At 45.7% G+C, this 21,389-nt stretch overlaps 1 protein-coding gene across 3 annotated transcripts in view; it reads left to right on the top strand.

Moving 5' to 3' along the window:
- FIBP (FGF1 intracellular binding protein) overlaps positions 1-21,389 on the top strand; it is a 209,230-nt gene that overhangs the window by 162,471 nt on the left and 25,370 nt on the right. For all 3 annotated transcript variants that reach the window (XM_078660458.1, XM_078660459.1, XM_078660460.1), the window contains one exon: positions 3,493-3,590. In XM_078660458.1, the coding sequence (XP_078516584.1) occupies positions 3,493-3,590 (98 nt within the window). The remainder of the gene's footprint in view (positions 1-3,492; positions 3,591-21,389) is intronic.

Raw genomic sequence — 21,389 nt, 5'->3', positions numbered from 1 at the left:
ATTGCAGTATAGATTATTAGGTTTACCTTTCACAGATATTATTGTTCATCATCTTGGGGAGAGAGCAGGCTCATTTAACTTAAAGAGTCAAAGGCACCCAGCTAAATTGGAGGGGGATGAGACAAAATTACGCCCTCATTGAGATCCTTGTTTAAGGTACAGGCTACAGACTAAAAGCGACAGGGAAGAAGGGGGGAACGTCCCAGTCAACTAGAACTGCCTTTGCTAGCAACTAATATGGAAGCAGAACAACAAGCCCCGTTTGAAAGTGCACAGTTAGTGCTACAAATAGGTTTCAAGCCCTCAATTAAGATCTTCCAGAGATAAATGGGGAAGGGGAACTGCACGAATCACAAGGGTCCCCTCAGGAGGAGGGAGACTTAATGCAGGATATTGCAGGGCAGCCTTGTATAACGTCTCTTTTAATGACTGATGGAGGAGATTAAATTAAAGTTTGCAATTTCAGAGAAAAATCAAGCTAAAATTGAAGGTGACTGTGACAGTCTAAAACTTAAGATGATGGACCTCTTGGAGAGGCTCTTCTCTATGGAAGCTTCTTTGAAGGCGTTAAATAAGGAGGTAGACGTCCGTCGTAGAGAGATTCAGACGGGGAAAAAGTACTCCACAAGAAGCTAGAATTACTAGAAAATAACTCTAAGAGAAATAATTTAAGAATGTTAAACATCCCGTAAGAAGCAGGATGGAACCTGAAAGCATTTGCGATCAGCCTGAATAGGGCGTGTATCCCCTTGCTTGATCTAAAGGATCTTCAGTCTGATTCACAAAGAATCCATTGGGACCCCTTCAAAAGAAACCCCAAAAGGGTGACACCAAGGAAGATACTAGTTAACTTTAAACTCTTGGGCGCGGCCGCGATTCTACGCCTGTGCGGCACATTCCGATCGCGGGTGCGGTCATGACGGCTGGGAGCCGTCATCAGCACACGAGCACTGTGTGCCTTGACGGCTCCCGGCCGTCATCCGCATGGAAGGGGTTACAACCTATTCACTAAAAGAACAGATTCTTTCTAAATCCTTAAAAGAAAATAGTTTCACTAAAGGTGAGCTGACAGTCCGCATTAGATCGGATATCTCTAGGACGAGCCAGCAAAGGCAATGGGAGCTGGGGAAATTCATCCAGGAACTTAGATCTTTAGGCACCACAGTTCAATTGAAGTTTCCAGCTACTTTGAAGCTATTGTTGAACGACAAGATTATAATATCAAAGATCCCGCTGAGCTTGAAAGCTTAATTCAACAGTTACGTGCAAAATAAGAGTTGATGCCGGAGAGCTGACGCTCAAGGGAACTAGGAGTTATCCAACAACTGTGCTTGGCGGGTTCTCCAGGGTGCAGCTTAGAGGGAGCACACACAAAAAGAGTCACTTTAAACACTGGGTGGGGAGCATGTGGGAGTAAAAGAAAGTCCTCATTTTTGACAGCAGGTATGGCGAAATCACGAAAACAATAAAGACAAGGCCCTTCATACTGACCGATTTAACTAATAAATTAAATGTAAGGGTCCTAACATGGAACGTAAATGGACTCAAAGTAGCTGGTAGGAAGAGGAGAATTTTAGAATTCCTAAACCAATCAGACAAAGACATTATAATACTCCAATAAACACACTTACTCCGAGAACAGTGGGAAAAAATACATTAGGGTAAAAATGGGTCACCCAGGTAGCATGCACTAATCCGACATGCAATGTGAAGGGGGTAGCTATTCTGCTGGGAAATTCGTTGAATAAGAATGGTAAATTATTTATGTTTCAGACCCTGGAGGGATATGAGTCTTAGCAATGATATAAAATACATAGTAGGATACTCTTTTTTTAGGATATTACGGTTCATATCTTGATGACCCAAAGCCACTTCAAGAAGTAAATAGCCAGCTAGTGGACAGTAGAAGTCATATAGTGATGGGTGGAGACTTTAAAATACTGCTAGATCCCACTTTGGAAAAATCTACAACTAAGCCAGGAGTGAATTCCTCTAAGATGAAGGCCTGTGTTCATTCTATAATGAAAGATTTGGGTCTGGATCTGGAGACAGAGCCAGAGAGCAGGCCATAGTAAGGGTTTTACCTTCCACAATAAAAAAATATATGGTCATACTTCTCGGGTAGAATTTTTCCTGATGGATGTAAAGCTGGCCCCAAAAGTAAAAGCATTAGTACATCCACCAGAACATTTATCGGATCACTCTGCCATGAAGCTAGAGCTTCTGATTGACAAGACTCCAGCTACACCCAGATGGACATTGGAAAGGACTTTATTAGGGGTTCCTCTAATTATCAAACAACTAAAAAATGACGCAGTCGAGCTTTTGAAAGTAAGTAAAGGCTCTGCCACTTGCACATTATAGGGTACACGTATAAAGCCTTTATTCGGGCAGGCTTCTCTGCGGTTTATAAAAGGAGGATAATAAGACAAAAAGACAATGAACTGGAGTTGAAAAAGACCTGATCAACTGCATTGATGCCCAGGCAGTGCTAAATAACTAAATTAAAGTTGTAAAAGGAGAACTAGCAGATTATTTCGAAGAGATGGTATGGAGAAGGTGAGAGGACAGTAAATTGGTGCTTCATGAGTTTGGTGAAGGTTGAGGTTACTGGCTTGGAAGACGAGGGTGGACAGCTGGAAAAGCATAGCTACGGAGATAGTAAACAAGGAGTCTGGGGAGCATTGGTCAGAGGAATATGACATAAAGTGGCCTTTGTTAAATTCTTTCAGGCGCTGCATACAAAGGACTCTAAGGCTACACAAGAGCAGATAAATATTCTCCCTGCACAAAGTTCTATCCTTCTTTTTTGCATATATATATATTTATTTGCTCACAGACGTCTCGTGTGCTGTTACATCACACAAAATTCCTTCCCACACCAGACCAGAAAGAGCAAACCACACCGGAGCACTCTGCTTTAGGCAATATTTTATTGTAGGCAAGAGGACGCGATGCGTTCTAACCTAAATGAGTCTTGTCCACACAAAAGTTTGTTTCTAATGAAGTGCTTGCATAGTTTACCAACACCTATTGTAACCAATTGCTTTAGGAAGAAGAAGACCCTTTAAAAATACACAATGATGTTAATAGTCCAACTTGAATCTATTGGCTCTATTATTTTATTGTTTTGATCAATACCTCTGCATTGGATCAATAAGTATAGTACTTGTGGTCATTTATGCCACATGAAAGTTAAGTACTTATTGGTTTCGAACAATGATTAAGTTCATGATAAAGTGTCACTTCTTGTATCACATATAAAACCAGGAAATAAACAGACTGAAAACTTGGCAGCCTGAACCATCTTTGTTCTCAGAGGTCTTCGATTCTTGAGTCCCCATTTCCTCCAGTCCCTCTTGCTCCTGTCTGTGCGCTCTCCCCCCTTCTGTCCTAAGTGGTTTCAGTCAGTTCTACCCTCCAGTTCCTTTACACAACACTTTTCTGGTTTTTGACCTTTGATTCTTTGTATTGTCCCCTTACTTTCTGCAGTTCATTGAGCCATGCAAAACGTATAATTGGACATCGAACGACGTGCAGCTCTTTCTGACGCAGTACACCACCTCCGTCCGTGCCATTGATGCTTTCAAGTAAGTAAATAGCACCAACCACAAGGGAGGGCATACAGGTGTAGCAGTACGGTTTGTGAGGTGAGTAGAAGCTGAATTGGTGGGATTAGCAGCAAGACCCACAACAGAGCTCTCCCTTTGCCCTTGTTAAGTATGATTTTACTAATCTATCCACGCCTCTGCTTTGCATTCTGATACTTTTAGCTCTGTAATTGAAATTGGGGGGGGAGGTCTTGGGCTTCTCCAACGAGTAGCTAATGAGCTACTAGTAGCTCTCCAGCTACTTGTAATAAGTTCTCCAGTATACGACCCAACTTACTAAATGAGAAGCTTTTGCTTGGTTAGATGAATATTTATTTTGCCAAAATTGAAAAGTGTGTATTTAAGATGAGAATGTATGTATTTGTAGAACTCATAGGCTGGAGCAAAATGGTTGAATTGCCAATTGAATTTTCAGTTCAGCCATTCCAACCAATGTGTTGGATAACAATATACATGTTATTTCAGCACTAATGTACCCTTTAGGTTGCACATGCGCTTTACGGATCCACATGTTATGTTGTATTTAAAGTTAATGTTTGAGTGATGTATCATGCCGCTTTGGGGAGGCTTATTATTACTAGGCCTGGGTGGTGAACTTCGCTCCGTTCGCGGAGTTTGCAGAGTTTTCTGCACTCTGCACTCCGCAGAGCTTGTGGAGTGCAGAACTCCGCTTTGCGATGTGCAGCGGAGTTCTTTCGCCTCTCGCGATCGCAAATCGCGAGCAGGAACGGTAAGTTCGTGAGCGCGCGCTGCCGCTTGGGTAGAATTTTTACCCGAGCGGCAGGAATAACAGCACAAACTGCAGTTCACACTGCACTCCGCCACTCACTGAACTTCACTGAGTTTTTTTTGTAACTTCGTGGAGTTCCGTGTAGCAACACTCTTCGAACTACGCCCAGGCCTGATTATTAATTTAGGCCCCGGGACAATACGCTATGGCTGTTGTGTCACTCATGTAGAGGTATTGCCAAATGATAAGGCCTTTTTTGGTCTCGCGCCTAGCGTTGCAGTGCACAGCATTGCTCGTGCAGCGAGACTTCATGTAGGGGCTTCTAAAAGCTGACCATACGCTCGGGCGTATGCTTTTCTTTTCGTTGGCTGCAATTGGTTTTGCGTGCGTCTTTTTAAAAAAGACAACACGCAATTGGCCAAAGGCGGGCGCATTGCTCCGCCCATGGCCTATTGGTGTCAGTTACCCACAGACCCGACATCTGTTTGCAATTATCGTGCAGAGAGGCGTGCGCTATAATAGGAAACATGTCTCTTTGTGGCTCGCACGCTCACCACTCGTTTAAAAAGTTATCGCCTACTTCCTTGTTGTTCCCGCTCCTATCCTGAATGCGTGCCCCTCGTTTCACTTACTAACAATTCACCTTCGCGTATATGAACATGTGTCCATACTGTAAGTGGCTTTTTAAAGAGGAGCCATTCCGAAAACAAGTGATAAGCATGGTGTAGCATTAAAGAATAACCATTCGCAGACTGCCGCTCATTGGAAGAAAACTCTTAACTCTGTTTGGGCGCAAAAGCACCTGGGTCTTTCCAAAGTGTGTGAATGTATTTTCAAGCATAATTTGTTAATGGAAACTTGTCCCAGTTGAGGTTAAGTAAGATTGGCTTATAAGCACTGAGCAAAGTGCAGCACAGAGAGCGGAATGCAATGTGAAGCATGCCCTGCAAGGAAGAATTATATAACCAGCATTTGCCATGCAATAGGTCTCGCATTTACACGAGTTTGCGCTAGTGGCAATGTAAATGACAATAGCTTTCATTTATGTTTTTGTTTTTAAAACATAAATAAAAGGCATTGTCATTGACGTGTCCTGACGAGTTCAGAAGCGGTCGCTCCCTTCGCCCTGCTCCTGTGTGGTATCGTAACCTGCATTATTGTCCTTGTTCTGCCTTAACTGCTGCATCATACTTAGCTTAGCACTGCAGCGCGAGTGCCTTAGCTTTACATATTGTGCCTTTTTCAACGCTTCTGGGGTATTGTTCGCGTTTTAAGATCTCTGCCTTTGCTAGTGCCATAAGTTATATTATTGTGCCTTTCGCAACCAACGCTTCTGGGGTATTGTTAACACAGCGCTTTATCTCTCACCCTGACATCAATAGCGCGATCAAGTAGGAAGCATCGTCGATTGCCTGTGCCCCAGCCTACCTCGACTTCATACGCTGCTGCCATTTTCATTTGTTGTTGTTGGTGCCTCTGAGCCCAACCCCCACAGGCCGCCCCGCCTCCCAGCTGACCCTCCCTCCCACGGACTGCATAGCCTGCTCTGACCCCCGCTAGCGCTGTGACCGTCCTGACGAGTTCAGAAGCGGTCGCTCCCTTCGCCCTGCTCCTGTGTGGTATCGTAACCTGCATTATTGTCCTTGTTCTGCCTTAACTGCTGCATCATACTTAGCTTAGCACTGCAGCGCGAGTGCCTTAGCTTTACATATTGTGCCTTTTTCAACGCTTCTGGGGTATTGTTCGCGTTTTAAGATCTCTGCCTTTGCTAGTGCCATAAGTTATATTACTGTGCCTTTCGCAACCAACGCTTCTGGGGTATTGCTAACACGGCGCTTTATCTCTCACCCTGACATCAATAGCGCGATCAAGTAGGAAGCATCGTCGATTGCCTGTGCCCCAGCCTACCTCGACTTTCGTTCTTCATACGCTGCCGCCATTTTCATTTGTTGTTGTTGGTGCCTCTGAGCCCAACCCCCACAGGCCGCCCCGCCTCCCAGCTGACCCTCCCTCGCCCCTCCCCCTCCTATATCCATATATGACAGATGGATTATCGCGCAGCGGACGCGCCCCTTGCGCGCCGAATGTGCGCCAAAGGTAAGCCCGTCCGCGCCTGGACCGCGACCAGCGCCCGTCCCCCTGCTCTATGCCGCTCCCAACCCCCCAGAGTAACTTATGATGCCGCTACTCTCCTCGCCTTCAACGCCGGACGCACACCACTATGCTGCGTAGCTACCCCAGGACATACCCACGGCCCATTCTCCTGCCTCTCCTGTAAGTTCAACTGCTTCAGGACCCTCACCAAACACACTTCCTCCACATTCAGCTCCGAACCCAACGACTTGAAATGCATCCTACTGAACACCCGCTCGGTCCACAGACACGCAACTGAACTCTGGGACCTAATCGACACTGTGTCACCTGACATCGTCTTCCTCACTGAAACTTGGATGAATGCATCTTCCGCCCCCGACATCGCCATAGCCATACCGGACACTTACAAGATCATTCGGAAAGACCGCACCAATGAAAAAACTGGAGGAGGCATCGCCATCGTCCATAGAAACACCATCAAAATCACAACCAGCTCCGACGACAATCTTGCAACCGCCGAACACCTCCACTTTCAGATCCACACCGACCCCAGGACCACCCTTAGAGGAACCCTCATTTACAGGCCCCCAGGCACCCGATCTCAATTCAGCGACGACATCACTGACTTCGTCAGCCCGCACGCCCTCGCCTCCGAGAACTACATTCTTCTAGGAGACCTCAACTACCACCTTGACAACATTCTCGACAACAACACCACCACCCTTCTGGACAACCTGTCCAATCTCGGACTCAAACAACTTGTTGACACCCCCACTCACACAGCCGGACACACGCTCGACCCTATCTTTACCTCCAGCAAGCACATCTCCTTCAATCACACCACAGCCCTCCACTGGACGGATCACAGCTGTGTTCACTTCAGCTACAAAACAACCCTGACCCACAACCGTCCACAACCCATTCCCCGAAGAAAATGGAACAAAATCACCACCGACCAACTCCTCGCATCCCTCAGCCAAAACACTCCCACCCTAACAACGGACCCAGACCAAGCGGCCACAAACCTCAGGCTATGGATTACACACAGTGCGGACGAACTAGCACCCCTGAAAAAACACCAGTTGAAATCATTCAGCAAAAAGGCGCCCTGGTTCAACGATGACCTTAAAAAATCCAAGAAGATATGCCGCACCCTGGAGAAGAATTGGAGAAAAGAACCAACCTCAGACAACATGGCCTCCCTCAAGACAGCCACCCGCAAACACCACCAACTGATTCGAGCCGCCAAGAAATCAGCATTTAAGGACCGTCTCGACAACAATTCTCATAACAGCAAGGAACTCTTCAATATCGTCAAAGAATTCACCAACCCTCCCGCAGCATCCAACGACATCACTAACTCCCAAGACCTCTGCAATGCGCTATCCTCCTTCTTCTACAACAAAATTGCCGACATCCACAACAGCTTCAAGAACACTCCCAATGACCAACTCACCCCACCCCCTTCTGATCCCACCCCTCCAACTAACTACCTCAATTCCTGGAACCCAATCACCATTGAAGATACCATCCGCCTCATGAACTCAATCCACTCTGGATCACCTTCTGACCCCTGTCCCCACTACATCTTCAACAAAGCTGACTCCGTCATCGCTCCCCAACTCCGCGATATCATCAACTGCTCCTTCAACTCCGCCACCTTTCCAGAAATATGGAAACACGCCGAACTCAGCGCCCTTTTGAAAAAACCAACAGCAGACCCCTCAGAACTGAAAAACTACCGACCCATTTCCCTCCTCCCTTTCCCGGCCAAAGTCATCGAGGAAGCCGTCAACAGCCAACTCGCAGCCTTCCTTGAATCCAACAACTCCCTGGATCCCTCACAGAACGGCTTTCGAGCCAAACACAGCACCGAGACCGACCTCATCGCGGCGACCGACGACATCCGAACACTCCTGGACAACGGTGAAACAGTGGCCCTCATTCTACTCTACCTCTCCGCCGCCTTCGACACGGTCTGTCACAACACCCTCATACAACGCCTCAACAACATCAGCATACAAGGAAAAGCCTTGGACTGGATCATCTCGTTCCTAGCCGGGAGAACACAGAGAGTCCGACTCCCCCCTTTCTATTCAGAGCCCACCGAAGTCATCTGCGGCGTACCTCAAGGCTCCTCACTCAGTCCCACCCTCTTCAACGTCTACATGAGTCCCCTCGCCTCCATCGCACGTCGACACAACCTCAACATCATCTCCTACGCCGACGACACCCAGCTGATCCTTTCCCTCACCAAAGACCCCAACAACGCCAAGGACAACCTTCACGAAGGTATGAAAGAAGTAGCCGAATGGATGAAACAGAGCCGCTTAAAACTCAACTCAGACAAAACGGAGGTGCTCATCCTTGGATCCTCCCCCTCAGCTTGGGACGACTCTTGGTGGCCTTCCGCTTTGGGATCAGCGCCCACACCCACTGACCATGCACGTAACCTTGGCTTCATTCTAGACTCCTCTCTCTCAATGTCCAGACAAGTCAACGCCGTATCGTCCTCCTGCTTCAACGTCCTTCGCATTCTCAAAAAGATCTTCCGCTGGATCCCCCTCGAAACAAGAAAGACTGTCACCCATGCACTGGTCACGAGTCGACTGGACTATGGCAACACTCTCTACGCCGGGATTACAACAAAATTACAGAAAAAGCTCCAGCGCATCCAAAACGCATCTGCGAGACTCATATTAGACATCCCGCGCCAAGAGCACATCACCGGTCACTTAAAAAACCTCCACTGGCTTCCCGTCAACAAAAGAATTACTTTCCGCCTTCTTACCCACGCACACAAGGCCCTTTATAATCTAGGACCAGAATGCCTCAACACCCAACTGTCCTTCTACTATCCCACCCGCCAACTAAGATCATCCAATCAAGCCCTAGCCGCAGTCCCGCGCATCCGAAAAACCACCATGGGTGGCAGATCCTTCTCCTTCCTGGCTGCCAAGACCTGGAACTCGCTCCCCACCCACCTCCGCCTTACTCAGAACCACGTCTCCTTCAGAAAAGAACTGAAAACTTGGCTATTCGATAAACAGTGAACCCCTCCCTCTAGCGCCTTGAGACCCTCTGGGTGAGTAGTGTGCTTTATAAATGCCTGAACTTGAACTTGAACATTGACAATGCCAATAGCTCAAGCTTGCGTAAATGCGAGACCTATTGCATTGCAAATGCTTGTTTACATTACTGCTGGTACCTCTGCCTGATGCGCTGAGGTGATCGCTGCTGATGGTCTTGAATAGCATGGCCAACAAGGTAATCTGGTGTGATTGAGTTACTATTACAACACTAATATTAGTCACTCAGGAAGATTTTTATTGAATATAAGTGGCTCGTACTGCAGAAAAGGTTGGAGACGTCTGGTCTACACGTAGAAAGAGTGAAAGATAAAATCCAGCACTAAAAGAGCTACTTACTGTGACATCAGAAATACTCTGTCAGTGGGAGTTGCATGAGATGCAGGGTAGCAGCAGAAATCTGAAGCCTTATTATCCCTTGTGGGAAAGCAGTGGAAACCTGTAAGCGTGGCCCGGGATACCCGCAGCAGCTTGGCAAAACACTACTGCAGCCAGTGATGACCTTGCCAGAGGTAAACAGGTAAACTCTCAGTAAGCTGAGGACTAGTGGGCGACTTTTAAGGGTGCAATAAAACAGGGGCGATCAGCTAACTATCCAGGCCAACGGCCCCTGAGGGTAACACGCACAATTTTATTTTAGACATATTTCCAATGGATACTTCTAATGGCAGATTCCCCATCTTGTGAATAGCAGAAGGTGCCAGACTGGACCCATAAATACTTGAAATAGCTTCTACGTGCTGGCAGGTGGTGTCATCAGCCTCCGCTAAGATTCTGGCCTGCATCCGAACTTAACACACAGAGCTGCATATAGGCATCACCCTTGTGCACTGTGGTCAGTTTATTCATTGGTCTTTTCCATCCCCCTCAGCCATGGAGCATGACTGACAGAATAAAAACCTTGCCCATGTGTGAATCTAGTGTGAAACATTATTAATTCCCTAAAGTCCACCCCACAAAACGGATAGAAGGGCACGCTGTGAAGAATCTGTGATCAGATAGAGCAGAGCTTTAAGTGGGCCAGGTCTCACCGGTGCTGAGCACCAGCAGTTTTTTAACCTCTCTCACGCTCATGACGAGCTCAGCTCGTCATGAGTCACGGTTCTCGTGTGCTCATGACGAGCTCAGCTCGTCATGGCCGTTAGAATGCTTGCACGCTGGGCAAATTCCCCTGCTGTGCGAGCGTTCTAATGAAACGGGTGTGGTCATGACGAACTCAGCTCGTCATGAGCACACGGCCACCATGGCTCAGCTGAGCTCGTAATGAGCAACGGGGCGCTGTGCGCGCCCGGCTCGCCCCAGCACGGCAGGGGAATGACCCCAGCAGCCAAGGGTTTAAAGAGGGCCTGGAAACGGGTCTCTATTGGGCTCTGTTTTGTGCCCTGACACAAACGTCAGTTTTTTTCCGGACTGCAGTGACAGTGATAGAGCGCGCGAGGCCACCCGACCAATAGTTTTCGCCGTTTTCCGGCTTCAGGGCCCATATACTTTCAAATTACCATACACATTGACCAGGTGACTTCACGAGCTCTACCAATTTGTGTGTGTTCCCTACTATTTGTTTCAGCGTACCCGACTTACCATCCACTAACACGGGTACCTAATGACCACAATGAATCAGGGATCTAGCTGTAAAGAAATGGCAGCAAAATACAAACCCAACCAATAATGTTCAAATACTGTTTAAATGACCACGGACAACTGGAAGTTTTAAAATGTTTATCTAAAGTTCGTTCTCTTCATGCATCAAGTATACAAGAATGAGACAATCAATGACCAAGATAATGTAAATTATGTAGCTATATAAAAATAATGATAGGGTAATCATTGAAATACTGATATAAAATGCAAGAGAAAAAATACTATGCAATTCAGTAATATCTAAGCATGGGCAGACTATGTATGGGTAACTATAGGAGGGCCTATAATGAGTAACACGCTTCACTTAAAGTAAAGGGGCCTTTGAACAGTCTAGGTAATGAAGTTCTAGACCATATCAGAAAATTACAAACTGCAATGCAAAATATAATCTCTAACAAGTGAGAAGACATAGGAACAAACTTATGAAAATATGTAATTGACTTTCAGTAGTTGCGGAAAGGCATGGAAAATATAACATATGCAATGATGAACTTTATTAAAGCAAAAGTTAGAAATTCAGAAGGTGCAAGATTTTAAGAGTTTCAGAGCAATATTTACCTAGATTGGTGTGGAAAACCAAACCCTGGCCACGGGTCAGTTAAGGACAGGAAACCCTCAAGGAAAGATACCCCTCAAAGGACAGCAGGTGCAGAATGGACACCCAGGACAGGACAGGATACCCTCGGGATAGGAATCAGGACAGGACCCTCAGGACAGGACAGCAAACCCTCAAGACAGGACCGCTCAGGACAGGACCGGAATCCACAGTTCGGAAGCAACGCCTGCGCTCCACCCGCTCTGCAGCTATCGATCAAGACCCCGATTGGGTCAGCGAACTCCCAGTTAAGTGCTTCGCCAGCACTTTAAGGTTCAGTAGAACCTTAGTCTATGGTCAAATTCGGACAGAGTGCTCCGCAGCTCTCTGTATCTTCAGTCACCTATTGAGTGCGTTGGGTCAGTGACAGGTCAGCTAAACCAGACAAGTCGGACAGCTCCCTAGGTGAACCCAGGGTAGATATACAGTTTGGGGACAGTGTACCACCCCCCAATGTTGCAAAGTGTCAGAATCCCTCAATTTGGATTGGTCCTTAGGTAGGATTTGGGTAACACACCAATCACAACATAGTAACTCAAGCCTACATTTGCATAGTAGGGTACCGCCTAGTAAGTTTGGGGTTCCCAGGAGAAACTGTGCAGAAACACAATGACAATTTAACATTGTATCATATGAGGAGCAACATTCGCCGTTCTCGCAGGGCAGAGGTGACTTTCTCAGGAGCATCTCGCCCATCGCTGCCAACTGGCTATGTTCCATCAGTCAAGGTCCACTGTGCTGCCGAAAGTGGCGCAGGCGCAGAAGGGACCTCCAATATGGCTCTCCTCTCACTCAGACCCCCATTCCCCGCGATACATGAAAAGTAAGCGAAAACAAATTAATACATAATAATGTCATCATGAGAACACATCACAGGGTTTGTACTTTTAACTCATCATCAAGAAATAGACTTATGCATTTAAATGTTAGCTACATTGATACGACCACAAGAGCAGTGGCACGAGCAGTACCACATGATGAGCACAGCTATGAATTACGCATGCGCATAACTTTCCCTCCACTTCTGCAGACGCGTCAGAACACGTGAGTGTGGCTGACGCATGCGCAGTAACTAAAATACAAGCAGCGGCCATTTTAGGTGACTCGAGTAAATTATTTTAGTAAAACACATGTGCAAGCTTCACGATCCTTATCCAAACTAAACATAAATGTTAGTAAAACATACACTTGTTACCGTATTACACATAAACGAGGTTCTTGACTTCGGCAAGCCGCAAAATATGCGAAGCTTTGCTTCATCAATCCCCTCTTTGATGATATTTACTATCATCACAAAAAATAGAACCAGATGCCAACTTTCTTTCATACTTTATATAGCTCTATCTCTTCCAGCAATCGTTCTAACTTTTCTCTCTCAGTTTTAGTAGGGTGAGAAGTCTTCACCTTTTTGTATATCTGATCATTCACTTCCTCCAACTCAATTTCATCCACACTCCGTTTCAACCCTCTTGCATTTACCTCGTGCTTCTTGGTGCGCTTGCGGTATTTACAACAGATAAAAATGAGAAATATAATAAGACCTATAATACCAATTGGCATCAGTATCTTGAACAACAAGCTTTTACCTACACTAGCAAGCCAATGACCTACATTTGAGAGACCATCTACCAGTCTCTTCCAGGCACTATCAACCTCGAGTGGTTTGAGTTCCTTTGTCAAATTAGTAATGTTTTTCACATATCTTTTGATCTGTACACTTTTATCCGGAATATAAGTGCAACAATGTTGCGCCTTCAACATCCGGCAGACTCCGCCCTCTTTCGCTAATAAGGTGTCAAGAGCAAGTCGATTCTGTAAAACCATTGATCTGATCGCAACCATTTCAGTATTGACCAGCAGAAATCCATGAGCTGTTTCAGTAGACAGCACATCTACTATAGTAGACAATTTGCAAATTCTGTGAGTGTTCAGAACCACTCCCACTCCAGGTATCAGTGCACTGAAAATACTACCCATAATTTCACCTATACTTTCTCTTTTACTACGCACTAAGCCATTAGTATCTTCATTGCTTCCAGCTTTTCCATTCACATGGTATATTTTCGGGAAAACAATGCCAAAATAGCAGCTTCCATACCAGTGATCCGGCAATTTGAAATAAGCCTTGTCCCCACAAATATAATAAATTCCAGGAAACACAGGCTCTGACCCATTTTTGAAACCCCAACCTCCAATTACCTTGTAATTATGTTCGCATTCACTGGAACCAATGAAAACATTATTATAATAGCTAGTCTTCTCGCGGTGAAGACATAGCTTGCCTTTCTTTTCAAAATCCAGCAACAGAGCAGGTCCCGCCCCACCATTTGAGGTGCCTTCCATGTTCTCTGCCCACTTTGGCTTTTTCTGACTTTCGTCATTAGCCTTCTTTTGTATTTTAATTCTTCTTTTCTCTGCCATGTTCAGGAACATCTTTTCCTGTTCACGCAAAGAACAAGTCAAGTTATCTCTGTGTGCATCTGCTATGTCAATGTTACCTATGGTCAAGAAGTAGTCTCCCATATATCTTATGGTGTCGCTTTTGGTATGTACAGGATTCAAGTTCCCACGTATAGGAAGTTCAGAAAATATTACGTCATTATTAGAGTAATAGTACTGTAACGGTCCTCTTTTGTAAAATAAACTAGCTAAAATGCTACAGGAGATTCCATATGTTAATGGCAAGTGATGGTATGTCACGCCTTCAGCCACAGAAGTAGGTAGCTTCATGCAGACATAGCAATCTTCAATTTCCATAGTCTCTACATAGTGTATTAACAAGTTTGCAAAAACATTTAAGTGTGTCCTGTTCTTAATTCCATGATAATGTAGTCCTCCCTCATCTGATGCTTCTAAGTCTCGTTTTGTTTGTCTCAGTGCTCTCTCATGTCTTGCTACACTCTGTGTTGTCAACTCCTCACTGTCGGTATTTACAATTTCAGTAGGGACAATGTTAGTATCTTTACTTACAGTGAAGGGTATAAAGATTGTTAGTCCTATCCAAATTACTATCAGTACTACTATACTACATATACACACCTTGCAGCACGTCTTGCAACGACTGCAACTCGGTCTACCATTCACAGTTGAATCAGACATTTCGGCTCAGAAGAAGTTTCTTGACCCCTCTTTGTGTCTTTACACAGCTAGCTTACTTTGTGCAAATTCACGGTGGTTCGTCTTCTTCTTCAGCAGAGTACTCAGGGACGGGCTCTCCGTCGCTTACGTCAGTTATATCAAGATCTTCAAGTTCTTCCAAAACGAGTGTCCATTCAGGAGACTTGTATTTCTTGTTTTGTCTTTTTAATCGTTCACTCCTTCTTTTGGAAGAGTTTTCTTCTTGCTCTGCTATCCGTGCACTTCTCCTTGCTTCTGCACGTTTCTCTTCCACCGTCTTTATCCTTAGCCTTAGTCTCTTTATGAACCTAGGCTCAAGGTTGTTTCTTTTCTTTAGTCTCTTAGTGGGTACTTGGACTTCACCTTCTTCTCTTATCCTCTTATCTTCTTTAGCTTGTGGCAATTCTGCTTCACTGTCTTCTTCTTCTTCCCTTATCTCGCTAATTCCAGGGCTATCATCAATTTCTTCTGCCTGGTTACTAATCTGGCCTAGTTCAGGAATATTTTGTTTTTGGCTTTCGATTGTCTCTGTCTCTGTTTCTGTTTCTGTTTCCTGAACCCGTTCTTCTAACCCTATCTGATCCTGTTCAAGCACTTCGATCTCTTGATTTTCTTCTGCTCGAACTATCACTCTATGTCTAAGCTGTCCCTTATCCTCATCAGGAGTTAGTGGAGGTGTATCGAACACCTGTTCTGTCCCTGTCTGACCTTCTCCTTCCTCAGTTTTGATGTGAATCTCAGGCGGCTGAGGTTCTTTGCCTGTGCCTTGCTTTTCCTGACTAGTCCACTCTCTACCTTCACTAAGTCGCTCTCTTGTTCTGATAGGATCTTCGGTCAGATCAATCATCGGTATCCATTCTTCTGGCCATATGCTTGGCAGCTCGTCATCAGCTACTCCTGGCTCAGCTTCCTGGACCTCTTCAGCAGGCTGGATTCTTGGCAGTTCGTAGTCAACTACTCCTGGGCCAACGTCTGCTGTTCCTGTAGCCTGACTGGTGCTGGGCTGCTCGTTGTCAGCTACTTCAGGTCTGTCTCCTGCAGAGTCCTCTGCTGGTTGCCCTTCTTCTGCAAATTCTTTGTCTGGTATTACCTTCTGGGTGTGGCCAGCGTGGATCCACTGGGGAACACCTGCGACCTTCACTGCAGTGGTTGTTACCAGGATTACTTGGCGTTTCTTTCCCCACCTTGGTGCCAGACAGTTTGATCGAGTGTGCTTCTTTATTTTGACCCAGTCTCCTGGAACCAAGCTGTGGAGAGGAGTCGTTGGATTGAGGATGCCGTCGTCTCCAATCTGGCGAGAGATAGAACGCACTTGGTCACCCAATCTTCTGCAGTATTCAAGCACCAAATCATCAGTAATACTCAACAGTTTGCTTCCTGGCACCCATGCTTGTCTCATCACTCTTCCCATAATGATTTCATGGGGACTTAGGCCTGTCTTGCGGTCAGGAACACTTCTCAGTCCCATCAGGACCAGGGGCAGGGCCTTCACCCAGGTCATGCCAGTAGCATCTGTCAGCTTTGCTAATCTGTTTTTGATAGTTCCATTTACTTGTTCCACTATTCCAGAAGCCTCTGGGTGGTATGCACAATGGAGTTTTTGCCTTATTCCAAAGGCCTTACAGAGTTCAGCCAGTATTTCATTCTGGAAATGTCCACCCTTATCTGATTCAATAATGAATGGCACCCCGAATCTAGGTATCAGCTCTTTTAGTAAACACTTCGCTACTGTCAGTGCGTCACTTTGGGGAGTAGGGTAAGCTTCTACCCATTTTGAAAATACGCAAACAATGACAAGGACATATCGCTTCCCTTCACAACGGGGCATGGTGATGAAATCAATCTGTATCCTTACAAAGGGACCCCCTGATCTCCCAATTTTGCTCCGTTCAACCATTGTCCTCTTGCCTGGGTTCATCTGTTGACATGACAGGCACCTCTGGCAGAGGGACTCTGCTACTTTCCTGAACTTCTTACTATACCAAGTCTGTTGAAATACCAGAATCATGGCATCCCTACCAATGTGTGATCCTTCATGTATTAATCTTGCCATTGTGCCAAGCAAGTGTCGGGGTAATACAGGCATACCAGTTGGGCCCAAGATGACACCATCCACACGTCTCGGTCTACACCCATCCTCCTTCCATTTCTCTCTTTCTTGCCAAGGAGCCGACTCCTGCCACTCTCTCACTTCATCCCAAGTAGGCACTTCTTCAAACACCTGAAGTTGGCAGCTGGTTCCTGGCCCCCCTCGTTTTGGATTTACGATATACCGATCTTTGGCGCACCATTGGGCCACTCGGTCAGCATAATCGTTTCCCAGTGATACTTTGTCCATGCTCTTCTTATGAGCACCACATTTTACCCCTGCCAGTTCCTTGGGTAACTGGATGGCCTCTAAAAGGTCATGCACAACCTTTGCATTCCGAATGGGAGTACCTGAGGAAGTCAGGAATTCCCTCTGTAGCCACAATTGGCCAAAGTCATGCACAACTCCATAACAGTACTGACTGTCAGTATACACTGTTATGCGTATGTTTTTCCCAATTTTGCAAGCTTTTATCATAGCAATCAATTCGGCTACTTGTGCAGACTTTATGTTATATAGATAACCTGCTTCTTCAATTTTGGTTAAGGAGACTACAGCATAGGCAGCACTCAGGCCTCCTAGTTCATGTCTTAGACAGGAACCATCTACAAACAGCTCTTTATCATGCTCAGGCAATGGCGTTTCTTTTATGTCTGGGCGGGGTTTTGTGCTGAACTCTGTCAGATCAATGCAATCATGTTCATCATCATCCCCACCTTCCATTTCCAGGGAGTCGGGGAGTAAGGTGGCAGGATTCAGAATACCGCACCTGACAATGCTTACATTTGCTGCACCCACAAGAATCCTCTCGTATTTAGTCAGCCGACTAGGGGTGAGATACTGCGTTTTAGTTCTGGTCAATAGAATTACCACTCCATGTGAAACATACACAGTCACAGGATGTCCCATGACTATGGACTCACTCTGTTCCAAACTTGCACAGGTAGCAGCTACTGCTTTCAGACAGCCTGGTAACCCAGCAGCTACTGGGTCCAAGGTAGCAGAGAAATAGGCCACAGGCCTTCTGGTCGTGCCATGTTCTTGAGTCAGGACTGACAATGCGCAATTATCGCGAGTGTCACAGAATAGGGCAAACTCTTTGGAATAATCTGGCATTCCCAGCGCAGGGGCTGTACACAGACAGTTCTTCAGTCTTGTGAAAGCCATTAGGCTTTCATCGTCCCATTCTACAATGTCTGGCATTCCTCTCGTGGTCATTTTTATCAAAGGCCTGGCTAAGGCTGCAAATCCCAGAATTCATTGCCTGCAGTAGCCTAGTACACCCAGGAACATTCTGACGTCTTTTTGAGTACGGGGCAACTGCATCTTTTGAATTATTCTCACTCTTTCTGATGTGACTTTTCTAACACCCTTTTCTATCTGGTGTCCTAGATATTTCACTGATTTTGCACAGAACTGTAGTTTGTCAGGGGCCACGTTATGCCCTTTCTCACACAGATGATTTAGGAGGGCAATGGTGTCAACTACACAGTCCCTATGACTTTTAGACGCCAGTAGAAGGTCGTCTATGTACTGCACTAAGACAGAGTTCCCAGGTAAGGTCAAAGTCTCTAGACATTTTTTCAAGATCTGATTAAAGATAGAGGGGCTCTCTGTATACCCCTGAGGGACCCTGTTCCAGCAATACACATGACCTTCGAAGGCAAATGAGAAAAGAAATTTGCTGTCGGGGTGCAGGGGTATCGAAAAGAATGCATGACACAAATCAATCACAGTGAACCACTCAGCATCCCAAGGAATCTGGTACAGAATCACTGCAGGGTTCGGGACAATAGGGCAGCAAGGAACTACAATTTTGTTTACCTTTCTCAGGTCTTGCACTACCCTATACTTGCCACTAGGCTTCTTGATGCCCATAATCGGTGAGTTGCATGGGCTGCTCATCACTTCCTGTATGATGTCTCCTTCTAATAATTTTTGTATTTCCAGAGTGACACCTGCTTTCACTTCAGCATTCATTCGGTAGGGCTTAGTGTTAGGATATACTGCATTGTCCTTGATGGCTATCTGAATGGGGTCCACATCTTTCATTAATCCCACATCCTTTCCAGTGAAATCCCACACCTCTGGCTTTACCGCTTCCTGGAGTTCTTGGGGCAGGTCCTGCAGGGTCAATCTTTTAATTTCTGAGTCAGGTCTAAGTAACAATAATTTATAAATGCCATCTTCATCCGGGGTCTGTATTTCAACACCTTTTGGTGTGCAAAAGATGGTACAGTTCATTTTGCACAGCAAATCACGACCCAGTAGATTCACTGGACTGGTGTCACAGACGACAAATCTATGCATTTGTTTAAAATTTCCAATTGAAATCTCCATTGGTTCGGTAACAGGAGTACTAATCAATTGATTAGATACACCCACTACTTGGATATTTTCTCCCTAGAGGGGTAGGTTTGGAACGTCCACTGTTCTTACAGTAGAACGGGTAGCGCCAGTGTCCAACAGAAAGGTGACATCATTTCCGTCTACCTTTCCTTCAATGTATGGTCCAGACTAGTCTACCGGCAAGGAAGCGCCAAGTACGCACTCCTCGTCCTCCCCTCTCAGGCCCCGTCAGTCCTGATCATTACAAAGGAAGGTATCATTTAGCAGATACTGCGAAGTTGCTGTATTTCTGTTCTCACCGCTTTCCCAAACTTCTATCTCCTCACCCTCTGCTTGCTTTCCCCTGTATACCTGCTTGGGTGCTCGAGGCACCTGAACTGTTTTTACCTGGGGTTGAGTCTTTCTTGGCCTTTCTTTCTGCGTCTGTGGAGTTAAATCAGGAGTATTTGCATTATCATCTATTAATTGAGGACACTCGTTACGCCAGTGTCCAATTTCGCCGCACTGATGGCAGGGAAATTTCTTCATAGCCTCTTCCCTGCTAAATTTTGGCCGGGGCTTTCCTCCACCCCCTCCCCCAGGACTTTTGTTCTCAGCATTTTTAACCATGTTACTCAATTGTTTTTCCTGCTGTTCTGCGAGCTTCACCTGAGCCCACATCACTTTTTCCTTAAGGGCCTTTTTCTTTTCTGCCATCTCGTCCTCGCAGTACTTAGCGTACCGCAGGACCTCATCCATTTTCTTTGTATGCCAGCAGATTTTATTATCTTTTATCCACTGACAAATTTCAGGTCTTAAACCATTTACAAACCTGTAAATAAAATGCGTCATGTCCTTCAAATCGATGTTATCAATACCACTGTATGTTTTAAATACCTGCAATAACCTCTCATAGAAGGAGTGCACTGTCTCGTCCCTTTCCTGTGTTGTTCTATCTATTTTTGTCCAATCAGTTTCCTTTGCGGGCACCTTTTCTTTCAAATGCTGAATCACCTGCTCATATTTTCGCATGACATCTTTTGATGGCTCCCCTGTTTCCTTATTTCTTGGGTACTCCTCACTGGGCCAGTCTATGGCTATTTTACACTGGGTCCATAAATCCACCGGAACCACAATGTCGAAAAACCCATCCAGGTCTTTCCACAGACATTTCTGTACCTTCACGAACCTCTCCACCTGCCTGTACCAGTCCACTGGTTTCTCTCGTAATTTTGGAAAATCGTTCGTAAAGGACACAATATCCTGTCTAGACCAGGGGACATGCACATATTTCCCTCCAGGTACTTCGCGCATGGGGCATAACTGTTCAGGTTTCTCCACCTCCCTTAAAGCAAATTCAGGAGTCACTTGTCGGGAGCGAGCCTCTTCCCTCTTTTTCGCCCACCTGCTTCTCCATCTTTCCACATCTCCCCATTTCTGTAGTACTCCCAATAATTCTTTAATCTGCAGCTTTTTCCCTGCCACATTCAAGTGCTCTATATCTTTGTCTGAGAAGTCTGCTCTGTACGGTTTCTGTAAGGGCTTGGATTTTGAGATATCTACCCCCATACTAACTGCTGTTTCGGTCAGTTTTTCGTGGAGCACTCTGGTGTTCCTTGTAAAGCTTTTACATATAAACGACAATTCTTCTTCAGAGTAGGTATTCAATCGATCCAACCCCACATTTCCTGCCATTAATTCTTCTATTTCCACCCTCAGCTTGTAAAGGTCTAAAGGTTTCGTTTGCGGAGTCTGTTTCTCTAATTCACGACTCCAACTTTCAATTTCATCTGGAGTTACCAGAGAGACATTCCTAGTGCCTGTTGCGGATTCTAATTTAATCTCTTTCGCATTAAAAGGGTTATGCCTCTGCTGCATTCCCTTTCCGGTCGGTTTGTTTGGCAAGTCCAAGAACGCAACTTCAGACTCGCACTCACTGGACTGATCATCTATGATTATCGGTTCCTGTCTCCGGGGTGCCGTGACTGGGGTCATAACTGGAGTAATCGGATTTCCCTGACCATTTCCGTATAACGGGACAACTGGTCCAATAGTTACTGGAATAGTCAATGCCTCAGGGCTGGTATTTAACTGG

The sequence above is a fragment of the Lissotriton helveticus genome, chromosome 9, assembly GCF_964261635.1.
Source record: "Lissotriton helveticus chromosome 9, aLisHel1.1, whole genome shotgun sequence".
Lineage (NCBI taxonomy): Eukaryota > Metazoa > Chordata > Amphibia > Caudata > Salamandridae > Lissotriton > Lissotriton helveticus.
Note: the sequence above shows the minus strand (reverse complement) of the source record. Positions and strands in the feature narration are given on the sequence as shown.